This window comes from Pyrus communis, chromosome 13, assembly GCF_041283825.1.
Source record: "Pyrus communis isolate YQ-2024b chromosome 13, ASM4128382v1, whole genome shotgun sequence".
NCBI lineage: Eukaryota > Viridiplantae > Streptophyta > Magnoliopsida > Rosales > Rosaceae > Pyrus > Pyrus communis.
The window spans coordinates 25,149,255-25,171,090 of NC_142577.1; the positions used below are offsets into that span (position 1 = coordinate 25,149,255).

General features: G+C 38.0%; 3 protein-coding genes across 3 annotated transcripts; 2 read left to right on the top strand and 1 right to left on the bottom strand.

Annotated features, from left to right (window-relative positions):
• Positions 1–703: 703 nt before the first annotated feature.
• TEL1 (terminal EAR1-like 1) lies at positions 704–4,203 on the top strand. Its single transcript, XM_068477590.2, has 5 exons — positions 704–1,604; positions 1,778–2,432; positions 2,543–2,686; positions 3,421–3,562; positions 3,666–4,203. The coding sequence occupies exons 1-5, from the start codon at positions 884–886 to the stop codon at positions 3,999–4,001; spliced, it is 1,998 nt and encodes a 665-aa protein (XP_068333691.2). The 5' UTR covers positions 704–883; the 3' UTR covers positions 4,002–4,203.
• A 3,124-nt stretch (positions 4,204–7,327) lies between these two features.
• On the bottom strand, positions 7,328–10,425 carry LOC137737995 (vignain-like). The gene is made up of 4 exons (XM_068477592.2): positions 9,777–10,425; positions 8,606–8,841; positions 8,371–8,514; positions 7,328–7,850 (listed from the first exon to the last, which is right to left on the bottom strand). Exons 1-4 carry the CDS (start codon positions 10,219–10,221, stop codon positions 7,593–7,595), a joined length of 1,083 nt encoding a protein of 360 aa, XP_068333693.2. The 5' UTR covers positions 10,222–10,425; the 3' UTR covers positions 7,328–7,592.
• Positions 10,426–15,044: 4,619 nt separating this feature from the next.
• On the top strand, positions 15,045–16,584 carry LOC137737811 (protein JINGUBANG-like). Its single transcript, XM_068477373.2, has one exon. It carries the CDS (start codon positions 15,158–15,160, stop codon positions 16,469–16,471), a length of 1,314 nt encoding a protein of 437 aa, XP_068333474.2. The 5' UTR covers positions 15,045–15,157; the 3' UTR covers positions 16,472–16,584.
• The last annotated feature ends 5,252 nt before the right edge of the window (positions 16,585–21,836 follow it).

Here is a 21,836-nt window from a genome sequence, read left to right on the forward strand (position 1 = left end):
GGTAATTTCACGGCGTGTTTTAAATGGATAGAAGTACATTTTCAGCAACTTTGGTTTGAAAAAAGAAAGTAGTGGAAAAGGAAACATGCCAAGCCCAAGGCCCTCTGTGCTGAGAGACTTTTCAGTACTTGTTTTGGGAAAGGGATCTTTTCCAAATCCATTCCTTCTAATTCAACAAATTAAAGAATTTGTGTTGTTAAAATTTGATCAAACAATTAAATTTATTATAAATTTTAAAATAGGCTCCTGTTTATAGCCGTTGAATCAAATTTCAACAACCCAAATTCCCTAATTTGATGGATTAGAAGGAAGGAATCCGAAAATGATCTATTTTTTTTATTTTTAAAAGCAATACATCATGTGTTATTTTATTACTATAAGGAATTAAAAACTAAAATTCTTTATGTAAAATTAATAAGTAGGAGGGTATTAGGATTATTCATACACTTGGGTTCGAAACTTTTTATTTTATTTTTAAATTATTGTAATAATTTTGAATTCTTTAATTTTCATAATAATGATTAAATTTTAGAAAAAAGCTATATCATGTAGTATCTAGCCTAATCTGAGGTTAAATATAATTTCTTTTCAATGTAATTAACATCGTTTGTTAAAAATAAAAAAAATGATGTAACGCCCTTGTGTCCTCGACACAACGGTGCTGTGCCTGCTTTTCTTTATACTACAGCTGCCTACACTTAACATCCCAGTTCGATTTTCCAGAGAGAGAAAGAGGGGAGAGAGAGAGATGTACTGTTACACGGGAAGATAGCTGTGGAATTTGACCAGAGCAAAAAATAACCAACTAATATCTCCCAGTTTTTATTCACCGGAAAGTCACGACTTTCCTTACTTACAGTGGTTTTCCGACATCATCCACCACATGGAAGATACCGGCTTTGTACGGTTTCCGGGAAGTCTGGACCCCGGAGCCCAAGAGTTCAGACCCAGTAACCCGAACCAAATACCCATCTTCGGGCCTCCTCAGCCGCCGCCACAACTGCTACCACTGTCTCCATCTCCCCACCAGGTTTACTATCCCTACCCACCACCGCCAATCAGCGAAGTTGTACCGTTCGCTCCGTTCTCCGCGCCAGCCGCGTACGTTAGTGCGGGGGCTACTGTATGCGCACCGTTGCCGCCTCCGATGGAGGCTGCCACACGCGCAGTGCTTCTGAACGGGGTTCCGAGTGACGTCAGCGAGGGGACTGTGCGGAGGGAGTTGGAGGGGTTCGGGGAGGTGAGGTGGGTGCAGATGGAGAGGGCGTGCGACGGTATCGTGACCGTCCATTTCTACGATCTGAGGCATGCAGAGAGGGCGTTGCGGGAGATTCGGGAGCAGCACATGCAGCAGGAAGACAGGATTCGTAACCACTACGCCGCCTTGTCGTTCACGACGGCCACATCACCTCTGCCGCCTCCTATTTTCCCGCTTCCGTTTCCTCCGGGTCGCGGCCTCATCGCCGGGCAGGCCGTGTGGGCCCAGTTCGTCATTCCGGCCTTGAAAGCCGTCCCGGACGGCCACAATCAGGGCACAATCGTCATTTTCCATTTGGACCCGGCTGTCACCACCTCCGCTCTCAAAGACATATTCCAAGCTTTTGGTAGCATTTCCTCCATTAATTTGTTTTTCACGTTATTTTTTTCGGATTTTTGTGGGGATAATTAAGGAGTAGGTCTCATGCGTCTTTGTCCAACGTTTTTCATGGCCAATGGGAGAACATGGGACCTGGATTTTGTTTCAATTTTGTCGGGTGTAATTTTGTAATTTTATCAGGTGCTGTGAAGGAATTGAGAGAGACGCCATCGAAGAAGCACCAAAAATTCATCGAGTTCTTCGACGTCAGACACGCGGCGAGAGCTCTCGAGGAGATGAACGGCAAAGAAATCAACGGAAAATCAGTTGTGATTCAATTCAGTCGGCCCGGCGGCCACAGCCGGAAGTTTTTGAATGCGGTGGCTCACACTGCCCCAACTCTACTTTCGCCTCACAATCTCTTTGCACCGCTGCCGCCGGCGGAATTGGCTGTGAAATTCTCTAGACGCTCGAACAGTTTTAGATTGGCGGGGCCGCGGCCTCGTCTTTGTACATCCTCATCGCAAATCCAATTTTCATCGACTAGGAGCAATAATAGATCAAGTAGTTCTAGCGGCAGCAAGGGAATGGTAATTAGCAGAAACAATGTTGAATCCAAAATGGCGGGTTTAAATTTGGATGCAATCCAAGAGAAAAGGTGGTCTTCGTCTTCGAAAAAGATGAGTTGCGGGAGCTCGCAGAGTCCGAAGCATCCGAAGAGCAGTAGGGGGAAGAAGGCAAGACAAGCGAAGAAGTTAGATTCTAAATTTTTAATCAAAGAAGATGCCATATCGGAATCCACCAGCGGAGATACAAGAACCACCGTCATGATCAAGAACATACCCAACAAGTACAGGTAAATAAATTTTTTAGGGCAATTCATATTTCTGTTCTTATTTTTTTCAGTTTTTGTTTTTGCTGTGATGGTGATGAAATTGTTTTTTTGGTGGTGGATTATTGTGGCAGTCAGAAGCTGCTGTTGAACATGCTGGACAACCACTGTATCCACTGTAATGAACAGATCATTAGCGCCGGCGATCACGGTGGTGATGATGATGAAAAGCAGCCTTTCTCCTCCTACGATTTCGTTTATCTTCCCATTGATTTCAAGTAACTTTCCTTTTCTTTTATTCTATTTATTATTTTGTTTTATTAATTGATTTCTTTAGAAATATCAAAATTATACCTTATAATTGTACGAATTATTTATAGGGGAATTAGCTAAAATGGTGAAAACATCAACTTATATTTCAGAATGATTAATTTACAAAATTGTCTATTGGCTTGGTCATGAATTTTTATTTGATATTAGTAAAGATATGAACATTCTCTTCGGCGACAAAAAAAAGGGTAAGAATTAAGATTCTCTCCGTTCCTATTACAATTCATTTCCTTTTCTCTTATCACATTTTGTTTTGTCCTTTTTTTTTCTATATAAAAAATTTAAAATAAAATGTTGACGTAGCTTAATTGGAATCGATTAAATAAAAGGGGAGGGAAGAGAGATTAGGAAGGAAGGGAATCATATCCAAATAATTGAATTATGCTATACTTATCACTTAGCCGTACCATTATTTGTATTATCTCTGTAATAGAGATAGGGTTTGCCAACGCATGTGAGTCTCATCTCTATTAGAGAGATGATACAAGTGATGTTACAATTAGATAGTAAAAGTAACATTTTTTGGACAAAAAATGGTTTGAAGTTCGTCACCAAAATGCTTCTGCGATCATTTTTATCTTCTCTTGTTGTAAATTTTATTTCCAAAATTGTGATTATGTTCTGGTACACATTTGTCAAATATCAAATTCATGGGTCGAATTCAAATGTGTGGAAAGCACAGCAACAAGTGCAATGTGGGATATGGATTCGTGAACATGACGACTCCGCAGGCAACATGGAGGCTGTACAAAGCCTTTCACCATCAACATTGGGAGGTCTTCAATTCCAGGAAAATCTGCCAAGTCACCTACGCTCGAGTTCAGGTAACAAGTCTCTTTAATTTCCTCGTTAAACATTTTTATTTCAGCATAATCCACCATCAAAATTGCTAATTATTATTAGCTATAAATATTAATTAATGTGAAGGGATTGGAGGCGTTGAAGGAGCATTTCAAGAACTCGAAGTTCCCGTGCGACATGGAGCACTACCTGCCAGTGGTGTTTTCTCCGCCTCGGGACGGGAAGCAACTGACCGAACCACTTCCCATTGTTGGCGTTGGCGCCCAAATTAATAATAAAACCCACTCCTCCACCACCTCCTCCTCTTCCTCCATTTCTCTCCTGCTCCCGCCACCTCACCATCACGATATTGATTACGACGCGCCTGTGTCCGCGTGTGATACGGACGACGACAGCAGCCAGAACGGCGGCGCCATGGCTGACGATGATGATGAACAAGATATACAACTACCACCTACCTAGCTATAAGTTCATTAGAAAAAAAGGCAACCAGCAGCGGCTACCTCCACCGCCATGTTATGTCGTGTTTTGTAAGTTTTCTTTTTTCCTTTTCAGTCCAAAGTTGACTAGCTTATATTCTCGAAGGAAAGAAAAATTGCAAAGGGCTCGTATTGATTTCTTGTTTTGCTAATGTAGTTTGAATTAATCTAGTGTGTTTTCTTCATCTTCTCCTTAATGCTGCTGAATTTATAATCATTTGTGATGTAGCACGGAGTAATCAAAAGGGTTACTAACGTAAATCGCTTGAAGAACAATTCTGTAATCTACTACGAAATTGAGAGAAATCTCAAAGGTTTGAATTGATTAATGGTTGAATGAATACAATTAATACGTCCACATGCCTTAAATAAAGATTACAACCGCTAACAACTCAAATCATTTTTAGGATATGTTTTTTGGGTCTAGGACTTCCAGGAAGTAAAATGACTAATTAAACATTAATCGGACGAAAATCGAAAGGTTTGATTTTTATTATGAAACTCTAAACACAGTTTTGGAGATTGGTTGAAATTCATCGTATATCACAACAAAGCTGTGAGTTTGAATCATGGTGTCATTTCCTTTCCGAAAAAGTATTATGGGTTCAAATCGTAACTCGGATGCTAAATCAAACTCCCGCATGTATCATTTTGTTTTTCGATAGTTTATTTTCTATTTTTTTGTTCCATTATGCTATTTGTTGTACATCAATTTAGAATATTTTTCATGGAAAATAATTTGAACTCTAAAAATTGTAGCTAATTTCCACCCTTGAAATTAAAAAATGTATACCGCGAATTCGGATGGCCAAGTGGTTTAAACATCTTGCTAGCAATATTCTGCTTTGAATTTTGTAAGTACTGCAATGGTTTGGTCAGCCGTACATTTTCCTATTGAACAAAAATAATATCGTTTAATCATTAGAAAAACTAAGAAAGTTAAAAAAAAAAACTTTAGTTTTAATGAAAAATGACAAATAAAGATGTAGTAAAGAATAACATGAAAAGGTAAAAATATAGTTTTTCGTTAAAAGTAAACAATATCATGAGTATTTTGTTAAAACTTCCTTAATCATTTTCAATTGTATTGTTTAATCGTTTCATTAACATTCATACAATTTAGCTAGGAAAGGGATCCTTCCTTTTACCAAATCCTTCCCACCAACTAATCTAGATACTTGAAATTTGATCTAACGGTTAAAAATAGGACTCACTTTAAAAGTTATAATAACTTTAGCCGTTGGATCAAATTTCAAGAGCACAAATTGATTGATAGAGAGGATTTAGTGGAAGGGATCCGGAAAGCATCCATTTCCATTTAGTTGTACGTTTACTTTAAAGCATTCACATATATGGTAGTATAATAATAGGATTAGGGGTCATTTAATATTATGGTCTATTGATATTTCTCTTTATTTGTAAGTGAGAGATTTTAGTTTCGATTTTCACCAAAGACGAATTTGAACTACATTATTATTAACTCGTTGTGAGATTTAGCTCACTTCCATACCTTTTAGTATCGATAAATTTTTTGGTTAGGTGTTTTTTCCAAAAAAGGAGATTGAGAAAAATGGAATAGTACTTTCTATGGCATTGGTCTGATTATGTGGTGTACCGGATCTGCACTGCATCTCACTCTCTGGGATATAAGTTGACGATGAAGTCAGATTACATTAATTTACGATCAAGTCTGTGACTGTCCGCCCAGAAGTATGCATGCCTGCCTGCAAGTCTCTGATTACTTCAAATACTAATAGACCTGGCTTCTCTGCACTCTCACTTCACATACATTTTTATTTCTTTTTATTTGTACGATTACGGTTAAATCATGTTAATATTTTATACTACTATTATTTTTTGTTTTATTATCTTTATAAAAAAATTAATATAAAATATTGACATAGCTTAACCGTGACTGCATAATATAGATGGGAATGGAAAGGCAGAGAAGCCAGGTCCAATACTAATACCACTGTTCAGGCAGCCTCCCAATGTAAGTCCGAGTAACCGGCATCACAGCCCTAATAAAGTGTTTTGACAGGAAGAAAAAAAAAAACCTCTAAAAAAGTGTGAGAAATTCTTCCATAAATCAAAGATTCAAAACACAATTATATTGGCAGGTTTCGTTTCGTGACAATAATACATACGCTTCAACTTACACGTGATTACATGGACAATTCTTCTGCTAAAGTACTGAACAAAAAGCAAGTAACTTTTGCTAAACATATAGCTTGGAATAGTAAGCTGACTGCAGCTGCGTCCATGTTTTGCCATCGCCTGTAGAGGTTTGGCTCAGTTATCTGCGTACCTAGGGGGGGAAGAGAGAGAGAGAGAGAGAGAGAGAGAGAGAGAGAGAGAGGGTTGCTCGTGAAGTTGGTGACAGGTAATTCGAATCTGATGACAAAAAAGTTGGGTGATATAGGGTACATGTGGCTCTAAAGCCTTTGACCCTCAATGATCCCTACAAGTTAGGGTTGCAGAGTTATGGTGTAATCAAAAGAGCACTCAAAACTGTCTTTGATGAGACATTTGAGCAACATCAAGCTCTATAAAGTAGTCAATTGAGCAGGCAGATTAAGTAAACTTTCCCTACTCTCCAAAGTTGGCAACATTGCCTACAATAATGGAGTTTCACGTATCTTTTTATCATATGATATCTTATGTCGAGGAAGATGATAAAATTAAAAATTAATATTATACATGAAATAAATAAAAAAGTATAATTTTGTCTACTTTATTTTTCTAATGTAATAGAGAGTATAACTTTTTTTTACGAGAAAATTAAGTAGGCAACATATCACATCAATTTTTATAATATAATTTTATTCTTTACTAAACAGTTTATGATTTAGTTGATTTTTTTTTAATAAAATCAGCCTATAAAAAGAGAAGTTAAAAAATGATCGATTTTGAATTATACCATATTACAGAGTAAAAAAATGTAAAATCCGCATAAAAATTTTAGTAGCATCCCTGCCATCCATGTCAATTCGCTATGGGCGCAGGGCGCAGCCACCGGACCATCAGACATTTATCCTCCACTACCCTGTTTCAGTGTCATGTCTTGTAGTTGTTGTGGCCATCTTGTTAATTGTCAGGCTGCTGCCACCCTCCATCCCGGATGAGGATCCTTTTTGTGTTCAGTTTTTGAATAAAAATATTTTTAATTTTTTATTATAAGCAATGTTACTAATTTAAGTTAAACTAAAAAGAAAACGAAATTTTTAAAGGCAAATGATTCAAGAGAAATGTTAAAACTACAAGAGCAATCCCCTACTTGCCTTAAAATTGAATTGACATAACCATATATGATATCTGATTTCAACTCTTTATTTCATTTCATTTTTCAGCATCAATAAACATTTATTTTCATCTAAATGAAAAGTAAATTCAATACAACACAAACGCACACACTATAACATATCTTATAAGATTTTATACCTCTCTCTTATTTCTTTATTTATTTATTTATTATGACAAAGCCTGATCACTTACGAAACTGGCAACGAAATTTAAAATTACCAATTAAACTATATATAGATATGCGTGTGTACGTATATATATAGTGGCATCATCAAAGTTCATCCTTGAATGAGCTTCTTCTGGTGATGTTTGGTGATGATTTCATAGGGTAAGAGGGCTCCATAGCAATTCCACACATCCCTCCTTCTTTATCAACTCCTCGTTGAATCCTCAAGTAACCTTTCTCTCCCCATTCAACTCCCCACGAATTCTTCACAATCCAGTACTTGGTTCCATCTTGAGTCTCTCCATATCCCACAACTGCCACTCCATGATTCAGTTCTGTTCCACAGTCTCCATTCATCACACCCTGCAAATTTAAAACATAATCGTCTCATTTGACACATAAGTACACATATAAATGTTCGATGATGCTTTGTTACGCTCCTACTTTGTCATTCTGCACTTATTCGAGGAGCATAGTACCAGCATGGGTAAAGTTGGAAACTAAAACATGTCCATGCTTTTGAAAAGAATTTATATGCTTCAGATAAAGTAGTTTAATTACTGTGATTAACTTGTTAGGAAGAGATTATTAGGTACGGTCGTCTGTGTCATATTATATATTTGTCCAAACACGCAAAATGATGTCTCCTCACATTGCATTCGGACCCAACATGTGCACACTTTGGTGGACTTCAATGATAAGGTCTCCTTTTTATGTGTTTTTAGTAAATAAGTAACGTGACACGCACGATCATATCTAATAATTTCTTTTCATTTAGATTGTTTACTGTGCTAGATGCTATATATTACTAGGAGTGTGGATAGGAACTTATGAAATATCAAGTTTTATTGGTGTTTAGTTGGTTAATTAGAAGCTAGTTTACCTCCGCGTAGAATTTGAAGTCTTTACCACCAGCATCAAGTGCAACTGACACAGGTTGGTTTGCGACAGCTTTCATCAAGGCTTTCTCATCGTTTTCAGGTACGTTTTCATAACCATCGATTTGTACCAGAGGAGAATTCATCATCTGCAAATTTAACACGAAGTTAAGTAAGAAGATAATAGTGTAGTACTCATACAAATAACATAAATATTGAAATGGGTAATTAATTTTTCACCTTGGATGAGTCACAAGGATTATCACTGGCTCTGTAAGGGTAGTTTTGCTCCGTTGTTATTCCACCATTTTTCTTGATGAACTCAAATGCTGTTTCCATCAATCCACCTTCGCACCCTTCGTTCGGATCTCTGTTGCAATCAACCAGCTCTTGCTCAGACAGAGAGACTAGCTGCTTTGTTTTGATCTGATTGATGCCCTCCACTGCAACTACAGTTGAAAATGCCCAGCAGCTACCTATAACATCAAAATACCATGCAGTGAATTTTATTCAGCTCTTGATTTTAACCGCATAATATGTTGATAATCATCCATGCTCAACTGCCAATTTCCCCCTGAAAGTTGTAAATATGTGCTAATAATGCTACGAAGATTAAATTTGAAGACTAAAATTGCAAACTAAATTATGCATCACCAATAGAAATACGCACGTCTATCAATGATTTAAGTAATAAACCAATCATCAACTTACATGTCTTTTAATTTCCAAAATTTAGTATTCCTAGCATTACTTATATATGTGCACTTCAAAAACCTTTTTAGGGTCAATTTTAAATATAAAAGTGGAACTATTTTTTATTGTAATGTTGTTCAGATAACTAAAAGCGTTTCTAATAATGGTTGGTAGAAAATATTAAAAAGCGGGTATGTGCAACAAAAACACTTAGAAGTGCTTGAGCCAGGTATGAGAGCTAGCTTCTAGTAGCTGCCCTTGCTCCAACATCTTGTTCGGGACTTGGGATCTTATCCACCAAGGGATTCGTGGAATTTCTGTGGATTGCGTTGGAGGAAATCTACCAGCTATGGCAGATAGATAGGTTAGCTAGCTCAGCTTCTCCTATGACTATTTGGATTAAGGAAGGGAGAGGTAGCCGGTAGTTGAGAGATATTGATCTTGTTTTGTATTGTTGTTGCTAAAGCAAAGGGAAGACTTATTTCCCCGGATTCTCCGCCTGAATGGACATTCGACTGCGCTTCGAAAATCGTTATCTTTTATTCGCCTATACCGGGAAGCTTGTCCCTTGAGACTGGGTCCTTCGTTTGGAAGAAGAACATGGATATTTATAAAAAAACAATCGACTCACCTGTAAAAAAGCACTTATGAACAAAAGTATTTCTAATTGAGGGATTTCGCAACGTCCCCTTATTTTGCTCAATTATAAGAGACTTACCACATTTGCCTTGGTCTTTAACTCCAGTGACAGCTCCACTCTTCCTCCAATCAACACTTGCCGGAAGATCGTCGGTCATCTCATGTGTGAAGCCAGTAGCCCTTCTGCTGCCATGCAGTGATCTGTAGTGGCTAACCTTCGAGCCAGCATAGGAGCTCGCAAACTCATGGTTCGTCATGTCTGCAAACTTGTTCAGCTTGAGCTTGTAGGGTTTGTTCATCTGGTTCACCTTGTGCACATGCTTCACGTTCTCCTTGAAAACATTGAAGCGCTTTCGCTTCTCGCCAAGGTCGTGGGAGATTGTGTGGTGGCTCCTCCACCTCTCATACAAATCCCACAGACTCTCTTCAGAAGCCAAGTCCTTCTCTTGAAATTCAAAGCTCTCAGCCAGGACAAGGACCAGAGCTAGAGCTAGGGCAACCAAAATAAACTTCCCCAAGTTCATCACTCTATAATTATAGTGTAATCAAGAAAATATGAAATTTAGGGTTTTGAGAATTATGGGAGACGGAGGTGTCTGAACTAGCAATGGAAGCATATCGATCTTATATACATTTTTCGAGTGGGATAAGCACTATAAGTACGTACCAACTTTATTAGCTTTAGAGAGAAAATATGGAGAAAAGGTGGTCGTCTTTTTCAGAAGTTCATCTAAATACTATTACGTGATGCTATTATATTTTCTCACACTTTAACTAGTGTGTTTTTTTTAATATACTTGAAAAGTGAGACATATTAATCATATCGTCTACACATAACATATCGCATAAAATGATACATCATGTGATAAATGTTCTTGCTATTTATAAAAAGCTTTTCTATTTTTGGAGGTGGAATTTGTATTTTATTGGTTCAAATCTTGTGCCTGCATGCCAAACACGTGACCTAGTTTAACTTGTTTGTATGGTGACAAATCGGTTATGCATTGTTGCAGAGCTTTAGGGCACGATTTCTTGCAAGCCTATCTACGGGTGCAGTACTGCGCTTAGGACTTGCCTGTCTTGGCATGAAACCGAAAACTTTTCCAAAAGGTTGATAATTTGAAGTGAAACTTGCGTGATTCTCTATCTTTGCATTTTGTCCATTGTTATCTTTTCATGATCAGAAGATTACTTTTGGATACAACAAACATATGATAACGTTATCAGACTTGTAGAATACTTTTTTGCTAAACTGATATCATCGTTCTATCAAAAGTGATCCAGTAGTTGGAGATAAATTTCAAATTTCGTATTCTACACAGCACGTCACGATGCTGGTTAGAGGAGGCTGAAATGCCTTTATGAGTCTTCATTCCCGGCCCCCAGAAGGGTGGACTATCGTGGCGAAATCACTAGTTAGTCCTTTTTTTTTAAAAAAAAAGGTCATTCTATCAAAACATTAAATGGAGGAATTTAAAATGTACTACATGGTCATTCCAAAAATTTAAATAAGAGATATATGTATAAATTACTCACATCAAATAGTCATTCTTCAACTCCTTAGTTCGTTATATCTACTCTTCAAATCCCTCCACTTAATCTTTTGTAACCTAAATTCCTCGTCCAAACATAGTATTAGGTCTCTATTTGTAAACTTCAACCTCTCCATTATGATTGTAACTTTGTTCTTCCTACATTAAAAATTATTTTTTTGTACTAAATCTAAATGCAAGGGTGGATTGGATTGTGGATAATTTGACTAACCACCTTTGATCATTGGATGAAATTTAATAGTAGCGTAACCTTTATACCTATGAAGAATGAAGAATATCAAACTAAGGGTGTGGACTTGGCCTGCGCCTGTTCAATAACCATGTTAGTATGGTTGGTAAATATTTACCATTTCCTTTATATTCTGTGAACAACAAACAAAGTAAGAGACAGAAGAGAAAATGCAACTTGTTTGTGGCTACTGTTAAGTTTTTAACATGCAGCAATAGGCTACTCTACTCAATCACAGAACCATCACTGCATGTATAGAACTGACGAATGTGGTTTTGGCTCACCCGGCAAGGCCAGAAGAGATGATTTTCATGTAAATCCACTGTCATCGGATTAATTGAAAGACTTTGCCAACCAGTAAAGGGATCGGTGAACATAGATCAAAACAACATCAAGAACTACAACCTGAGGCAGGTGAGGTCACATATCGCGGTGGTGTGTAGTGTCTTAGGAGCCACGGCTTTTAGCAGGAACAATCCATGGCAACGTAGTTTACGTTAGAGAGAATTATAGAGAATCCGAATTTATAAGGTGCACATACATTATACATCTCCCTATCTTCTCATTAAAACTGAGACACATAACATTTGTTACTTTCTGACAAGGCACATTTCTATGCAGTGCTATGAAAGATCGACATCAAACCTACTGTGGAGAAAGAGGAGTAAAGCTATCCAGGGGCCAAAAGCAGAGGATAGCGCTTGCTTGTGCAATTTTGAAAAACCCAACAAGATGATGGTGTGTTGGAGACTAGTCCAACAAGTGCCCTCGACAGTGTGTCGGAGACTACTCCAACAAACGCTCGACAAGATGATGGTCGGAAGCATATGTGTGGTGGCAAAGAGCCTGAAGGGATAAAAGAAGAGTTTCAAGGGTCACATAGAACTAAAATATGTTGTATTCGCTTACACAGTGAGGGCGAACCAGATGAGCTAAAGGGGCTGAATCCGAAAATAGAAGCTGGAAATACAATAGCACTAGTGGGACAGAGTGGTTCCGGATAATCCACTGTCATTGGCTTGATAAAAAGGATTTGTGACCCGCTAAATGGATCAGTATCGATAGATGGATGAATCATCAAGCTCTAATTTGAGGAAATTGAGGTCGCAAATTGTTTTGGTAAGCCAGGAGCCTACTCTTTACAGAGGAACGATCCACCAAAACATTGTGTATGGTAAAGAAAATGCAACAGTAACTTAAGTAAGGAAGGCTGCAAAACTTGCCAACGCTCATGAATTTATAAGCTATGGCTACAATTTATTTACTCCATTTACAACACATACACTTTCATAAACAGTTGTTGACGTAGCAAGAAACAAGATAGATAGGATTGACAAAAGCCTAAATCTAAAAACATAAATTCTAATTCATCAGTATTCCGGAATCCATCAGGGAAAAAAAAATAAAAATAAAAATAAAACCCCAGAGAGTTTGAACACTAAGTTTTACTAGTACAAAGACAAAGTGACAAATACAACTACATAAGTTGCCTTAAATAAAAAACATCAGGGGGATACGAGACTTACTGTGGAGAAAAAGGAGTGCAGCTATCCGGAGGCGAGAAGCAGAGAATAGCACTTGCTCGAGCAATCCTAAAGAACCCAACAATTCATCTGTTGGATGAAGCAACCAGCGCTCTTGACAGCATGTCGGAAAACTTAGTCGAAGAAGCATTGGAGAAGATGATGGTCGGTAGAACATGAGTAGTTGTAGCTCACAGGCTGTCCACAAGTAAGAAAGCAGACTCCATCGCTGTGATAGTTAATGGGAAGGTTGCAGAAAAAGGATCACACTTTGGTGTTGATAGTTACCAGTTGACATCTGATTTCTTGGTAATGCCGGTCACATCATAAGCTCCAATGCCACCTTTTAACCCCATACGGTAAGCTTACACTCCATGAGTTGTCATAGGCTAAAAGCCAGATAATTTTCTTAATTAAGTTGTAAAAAATTATATTAACTAGATTGATTAATTAAGCTTTAATTCTGCAATAAACACTACCACTTGAGGGTGACAATTCAAGTTTGATTCCAAATCCTTTATTTAAAGTTATCGCTCTACATATGTGTATTTGAATATGAACTAAACGTCATGTTAAGTAGAGATTAAGGTTTGTAATCTTGCGGATTATATTATTAGTGTTTAAGACAATAAAAGGATTCCACTTTGCTAGAACAAATATCAGTTCACAGCTTTACAGTCTTCCATGGCCAAATAACTAGATAAAAAGATATGTTATCAATTATACCGATTACCATAATTTTGTGTGTTTCAGTGTTTGCACACACGAGCCTCATCTTAAGAGGAACTCCGCTCCACTGTTCCCTAAAGCTGGACCAATAATATCTTCGTCTTGTTTGTATATTGACCGTATATTGCCTACATAGCACCCCTCATACCATAGAGCCAAAAAAGGGCAAAAAGACACAAATATAGACATATGTGATCAATACATGGTCATTATACGCGTATGATGATATATAATATATAATATATGATATATTTGATTAAAAGAATAGTGTCGATATAGTGTTGACTTTGAGAACTACTGCATATTATACGTCCTACAATCGCAACCAAGGTGAACCATAAAACCACCGCCTCTCCCTAATTGGGAATGAAAGTTCAAATTTATACTTCGATAACGTCATCCATAAAACAACTCTCACCAAAACAAGATACTTTCTTATATTTTGATGTCACCTAAATAATGCTCTGATCTTACTTCACGAAAAAATACCATAAAATACAACCACATCTCCCTGATTAAGGAGAAAAATTCAAATTTATATTTGGATCACGTCATCCATAAAACAACATTCACCAAAGTAGGGTACTTTCTTATATTTTGAAGTCACCCGAATCATGCCTTGGTCACACTACACGAAGAAACTATCCTAATAATACAGTCTCATCTTACTGGTCACAGCTCAGACACGGATAAGAAATAGACCAAAGCCAACTTGGTGGAACAAGCAGCCCAAAGTTTTGACCTCCAAATTCCAATATCGCTTTACGGCTTTAGCATCTTCCTCTTGTTAAAATCCCAAAGGCAAATGCCAATTGCCAATTGCCAAAGCCACCCTCTTCCTTCTCTCAAAAAAAATTTCTTTGTCACCGTAACACAGATGGAACGTCATATGTTTTTATAGAAGTAGTGTAAATTTTATTTTTAAAATTATTAATTTTTTAACACACATATCATACATTTTATATAATAACACGTGATGTACCTTAACTTGTGTTACCCAGCAACTCCCAATTGGCAAAGCTACCCTAGATGGACCCCACTCCATCCACACCCCATATTACCAAACTAACCCTACCTGCAAAATCGTATTTGTCAAACATCCGAGTCTCGTACCAATCGTACCCTTACCTTTTCGTCAATTACTTCTCCTCCCACCCTCCACACGGATTATTATGACGAGAATACAAGTGGTATATCACGTGTTTTTATGTAAGTAGCGAAAATTTTATTTTTTAAGTTATTAATTTTTTAATACATATATCTTATCTTTGTATAATGATAAATGATGTACCACCTTGTATGACAGTTACTCTGGAAATTTTCTCCTCCACGCGTTACCCTCACACTCCTACAGTCCAAAATCTTCTTTGTCTATATATGAATAACAAACAAAGTTTCACCCAGCTTTCCTATCACCGACGCCGCCATGAGGTTCCGATCCTGGCTAGCCATCTCCTCCACCACCCGTCACTCCACCGTCCCATTCTCCAACCCCGAGACGCCACCGTCTCGGCCGAAACTCAAGCCCTCCGATACCAGCAGTTCCTCCGATATTCCCAGCACTAGTACCAGCGCCAGCGACAACGGCAGTAGCAGCCTCCAAAGCAACCTCTCCCTCCAGACGCTGCCATCTGTCCTCTCCCTCCAGAAACTCTCCCCTCTAGACCCCCTCGATCTCTCCGTCTCCCACCTCTGCTTCGCCACTCTCCCGCCCCGCCGCCCCTCCCTCCCAATCACCTGCCTCGCCGTCCACCACAACCTCCTCTACGCCGCATCGGGGCACGAGATCAACGTCTACGATCGTACGGACCACACGCTTCTCGATTCATTCAACGCCCACGATGCCTCCTCGGGATCCGTTAAGTCCGTTAATTTTTTCGACGGCAATATCTTCACTTCACACCAGGACTCCAAAATCCGAGTCTGGCAGTTGACGGCGGGAAAACAGCACAAGCTTTTCAACTCCCTCCCCACCGTCAATGACCGTTTGCGCCGCTTCGTCCTCCCCAAGAACTACGTGACCGTCCGCCGCCACAAGAAATGCCTCTGGATCCAACACGCCGACGCCGTCACCGGCATCGCCGTCTACAACGGCCTGATTTACTCAGTATCCTGGGACAAGAGCCTGAAGATTTGGCGGGACTCGGATCTCCGCTGCGTCGAGTCGGTCAAGGCGCACGAGGACGCCGTGAACGCGGTGGTGGTGTCGAACGACGGGACGGTGTACACCGGGTCGGCGGATTGTCGGATCAGGGTGTGGTCCAAACCCTTCGGGGAGAAGCGCCACGTGTTGGTGGCGACGCTGGAGAAGCACAAGTCGGCAGTGAACGCCTTGGCCTTAAACGACGACGGATCGGTGCTGTTTTCGGGGGCTTGCGACCGTTCAATCCTGGTGTGGGAGAGGGAAGACAGCGCCAACCACATGGCGGTGACGGGGGCGCTGAGAGGTCACCGGAAGGCTATACTGTGTATGATCAACGTCGGGGATTTGTTGTTCAGTGGGTCGGCTGATCGGACGGTGAGGGTGTGGCAACGTGGCGAGGACGGGAGTTTTTGTTGTTTGGCGGTTTTGGAGGGGCACGTGAAGCCGGTGAAGTCGTTAGTGGCGGTTAAAGACGAGGGGTCGAACGGCGTCGTTACGGTTTACAGTGGGAGCTTGGATGGAGAAGTGAAGGCGTGGCATGTCTCGGTTTCGAATGTGAACAGTGCGCGGGGCCTACTGTCTCAGTTGAAAATGTAATTGATTAGATTAATTAATTACAATTTACGTAAAGTTTACTGCGATCATAATCTGGTTTTATGGATGTGATTTGTATTTTTTAATTTTTGATAGAGATGTGATTTGTTAGATAATTGTTGCAGGGTACGTAAATACCGCAATCTTTTGGTTTGTTTAAGTCGTTCAGACGTGTTTTGGTACGTTGATTAAAAGATTGATTAGCAACTATTAAAAAAAATAGATTGATTAGCAATGTGATTGCAGCAGCTCCAACTTCCTCCCTCTTCCTCTCTCTGTCTGTGTAATTATACCTCCCCTCCCGCGTCCTCTTCTCCTCCACCGTCCTCTCCTCCTCCGCCGTAGACTCGTAACGTTTTCCATCTTAGAAGAAACATTTACCTAATTTCTTAGTGGAAAAAACAACGAAAAAAAAGAGGAAGAAAGAGACATGGAGGGTGACACCCAACAAAAGGCTTCCCCACACCATCTTCTCCCCACAAGACAGCCGAAGACGAGGCCGTACCTGTTCCTCCACCACCGAACACAACCCCCTTCCCATCACTTTTCTCTATCCTTAGGGCTCCCCTCTTCACCTACGCCCCACCCCTTAATTATCCCGCGCACCTTCTTCCCCCCATACCTTTCGCCTCCAATTTCCATTAAATCATAGGCTTCCCCTCCCAACCACTTCCCCCAAATTCGGAGTCCTTAAGAATCTTTGGGTCTAGGGTTAGGGTTTTTGAGAGATGTGTAGAGGATGCATTTGTATGTAGGCTGAATAAATGTGTGAGCCTAGAGATGGCTGAGAGGAGGTACAATTACAGTGAGAGAGAGAAAGAGAGAAGCAGGGGAAGGAGTATGGTCGGACATTTATATCCCTATATTTAATTGATAATTAACCTTTTTGTTTAAATTTGTTAATAATCTTTAACACACGAATTTAAATCTTAATTTTTTACCAAATAAATTATCTTCCGAAGACCCTATCGATTGAGACCATTAATCTAATTTGGCCTAAAATAAAATGAACAACACTATTCATTAGAAAAACAATTCCATGTTTACAAATTCACACAACTACATCTAATCAAACGAAAAGATATCACTTAAGAGGACACAACACTTGCATCATTTTTTCATAAACTTTATCATTTTTTCTGGGACCCACCAGTGCAATTAGTTCATTGTTATATGAGTAATGCTAATGAGATTAAATTTGCAAATTAAATGATGTGCCACTAATAAAAAATGAGCACGGTTTGAAACGTTTAAGTAATAATTCAATCATCAACTTCCATATCATTTAGTTTACAAAATTTAACCTCCTTAGCATTACTCTTGTTATATAGAATGGTTTTTCTGTAGAATTGTTATTAGCACTCCAAAAATCTCATTCTACACTCCAAACTTTCTATATTAGGAAAGAAAAATACATTTATGAGGAGTGTATAATGAGATTTTTGAAGTGCCAATAATACTTCTCTTTTTGTATTGTATGGATGAAATAGACGATGACTTGTGTGATTTTGGGTAAATATATATGCTTAAAAATAGTATTAATTAATTGCATGGCTTGTTAGATATTTTCCGCTCTAAGTAACGTTTGTTGATGTGAGTTTTTTAGTGAGCAATATAATCAAGATGTCATCATTTTATTTATTTATACGACCACGTAGTTGAGACACTTCCTCAAATGGGATCCAAAATCATATAAATTTTATGACGTTTCAATCAAGGGCAGTGCAAAATAATTTACAAAATCAATCACTATTTAATCGGCTAATAATTCCAATCAAATAAAAATTCAATTCGTAATAAAAATGCCCTAATTCTTTTTTTTTTTTTAATAAAACCCATGTCACCAAATTTTGTAGCGAAAACCATAAAACTCAAAAAGGCTAATATTTCAAAATAGGAAAGGGATCCTTTCCACCTAATCCTTCTCATCAAACAATCCGGATTCTTGAAATTTGATCCAACGGTTAAAAATACGGGCCCACTTTAAAAGTTATAATAACTTTAGCCGTTGGATCAAATTTCAAGGGTCCGGATTGTTTGATGAGGAGGATTAGGTGGAAATGATCCTCTCCAGATCCCTTTCCTTCAAAATAACTCATAAACCTAAGGGTAATGTTAGGAAGACTAAATTTGTAGACAAAATTTTGCAAATTAAGTGACATAGAAGCTGATGACTAGATTATTACTTAAGCGTTGATAAGCATGCTCATTTTCTATTGGTGATATATCATTTGGTTTGTAAATTTTGTCTATAAATTTAGTCCATTACCTTTATCCTTAACGTAAACTTTACTAATAATCCACAAAAATGCAACTCTTACACATTTTTCATACCACATATGTACCGTCTCTCCAATAGCGATGAGATCTCATGTGTTGGTGAGTTCTACTTCGATTAAAAATGTAGTACAAATATGGTACATAAAATATGACGTGCATTCCAAAGAAATATATAGGCATGTAACATGCATTAACATTACTCTTTTACACAGTCAAAGGGAGTTCTTTACCCTAAACGAAAATTGCAGAAAGAATTAAATGTTTTAATCTACAGATGAAGATAAAAAACACTTTGTTAATCCATGTGCTTTACTGCATAACACCCTCCAAGGACGCGATTAATCGACCAATCAATGTCTAACAAAGCTTGTTACTAATATTTTAATTAACTTTAACTTGTAATTGTGGAGAATTTTTTCATTGTGACCGGAACACGAAAAAAAGTACATCATGTGTTTTTATATAAGTGGTAATAAATTTTATTTTTTAAGTTATTAACTTTTTAACACACATATCTCATTATTTGCATAATGACACGTGATATACCATCTCATGTTTCGATTACATTGAAAAATCTCTCGTAATTGTGTTCATGCATATATCGATTGGGAAATTAAATGTACAATGCATTCCATATCACAAGGCACCCTTTGCGTCTCCCCTTGCATTGCGCCTTAATTTGTTCCAAATAACTTAATTAATTAGGATCACTTAATTAAGATTAAGTTAGTAGTCTTGCACGAAATTACTCATTATTAATTGGTGAAGTACTTCTGAAACTCTGGGTGGTTTATAGAATAATGAGTATATTAGTTCTGTTTTACACGCAAATCCACGCAGATGTATTAATCATATGAGGCTTAATTAGATGGGGGTTTAGTGGTTCATCAATCTCAGTTTCGGCTTGTTTGGATACAATTAGTAGACAGCTTCAAAAGCTTAAGATTAATTAATACCAAGCTGTCTCCTCATCGTCTTTTTTATAAAAGAAGGGTGATTTAGATGAGAGATTTTTTAGCGTGCAGCTGTGGGGTGGTACACTATGTGTAATTACACAATTGGAGGGGCACATGAAAAAAAAAAATTCCACAAATTATATGATAAAATGTGACGTACCGTCTCGTATTCTGGTCACATTGAGAAATTTCTCAATTTAAACAGAACCAATTGATTTCTAATTTTATATTCAATTAAACTCAATTTGGAATGAAAATAAATTGAGAAATAATCTACTGACGAAAGAATATCAAGAAATAATAGTGTTGAACCCTTGGTTGGATTTTGTGGTTTGGAGCTTGGATAAGTAGCCATTGGGTACATCTCTTAAGACAATAAATCTCTTAATTAATTAAATCCTCCTCCTTGAACATATTGCATGGATTAATCTGCAACAAGAAGGACAACCATTCTAAATTATTATCGACCGATGGCTACCTTCAGACAGGAGGCAAACCCTAGTGATTAATAACGCATTTTTGGATTCAGTATGAATTGAAAGGCGCCTACTAATTCACTAGCGTTTGAGTCGTTGACCTCTCTACAGAACATGTATGCTTTCTTATATATTGTGATTTTTGTGAGTTACCATCAAATTCATGTCAAATTATCAGAGAGACGAGTCAAATATCATTTTAGTGACACCATTGTCTCCAACTTGTTAAGTGTCACTTGGAGAGTTCGATTGATGTGAAATTTCATCATAAAAAGCTTCGACAGTAGTTGGAGTCATTTCAACTCTTTTTCTCTCTGTCATTCTGTCGATGTGAAAAACGTGTGAGACTATAATTTACAAATGCAAAAAGAAATAGCTCGTTGTGTGTAAGAAGTCATTCGTTGTATCATATTATTTTGTTTGTAGTTAAGTGAGGATATGCATGCACCATGAGTAATATTCCTCTCCCTTTGAGTCGTTGACCACTTCGCATCACAATATATATATATATATATATATATATATACATATATTTGGCTACTTTCTGGCTCAAGTTGCCAACTTGCTGGTCTACAAATCTCATCCATTCTATCTTTTCCCTACTGTTCCATCAAATATCTACCAGTTGTTTGCATATATATATATATATATATATATTATGTATTAATGTTATTGTAGACGTACGTGCTCCTCTTCGGGACACCGGGAAAGAAAGAAAGAAATCCAAAAACATGATGGGAGCATTGTTCTCCACTATGGCATTGGCACTGCAGATGATCAGAAAATCTTTTCCTTTTAAAACTCTTATCCACAAACAATTCAAGTAGTGGCCTTATTATTCTTTATGTCCCAGGTTTTTTCTGAAAGTTGTTGCATGCAAGCAAACAAGTTCACTGTCTCTTTCGAGTTTCAACCAACCTCTCTCATAGCATATGTTATGAAACTATAGTATATGGCTGTCTACAACAATCCACCGTATTTAATATGAAGTCCAACTGTCACATGTATTTCACATTACTTAAGTTGTGTTATTCACATGTTAGGTTTAAAAATTCGTCACACATTAAGAGCGTGTTGAGAATAAATCTCACATTGCTGACTACTCTCCATATTGCTAATTGGTTTTATATATGATGCCTTAACTTTTTTCATGGTATGAGAGCAGATTCTTTCACATGTAAAACTCAACGGCCACACGTGCTCTATGTCACTCCCTTCCTCCCGTGCTTGTTGTCTATGTGTTAGGCTTGAAATTTTGCTACACATGAAGATGCGTGTGAAAATGTGAAGATAAAGTCCCACATCAGCAAGGGACCAACCATGCAAAGACTTATAAGAGGTTGGACTACTCCCTATATTACCAATTGATTTTGTGGTAGAATCTCAACTTTACAACAACTTAGAACACTGATCAAAGTTCGAACTGGTATTTTCAAACGTTTGAAATTTACATATATAGTCAATGTTATTGAAACAATCACACATTGTTTAATTTTTTTACGCAGTAATGTGTGATAACTTGAGATATCGGTATAGTGATATTGTTGTAATACGAAAGTTGCTCTTGTTGATTAAGGTTTAAGCATCCGAGCCAAGAATATTCAAGTGTCGGCCAAACGTAAGCAGAAGACTTTTGCTGGTTAGAAAATAGACGGC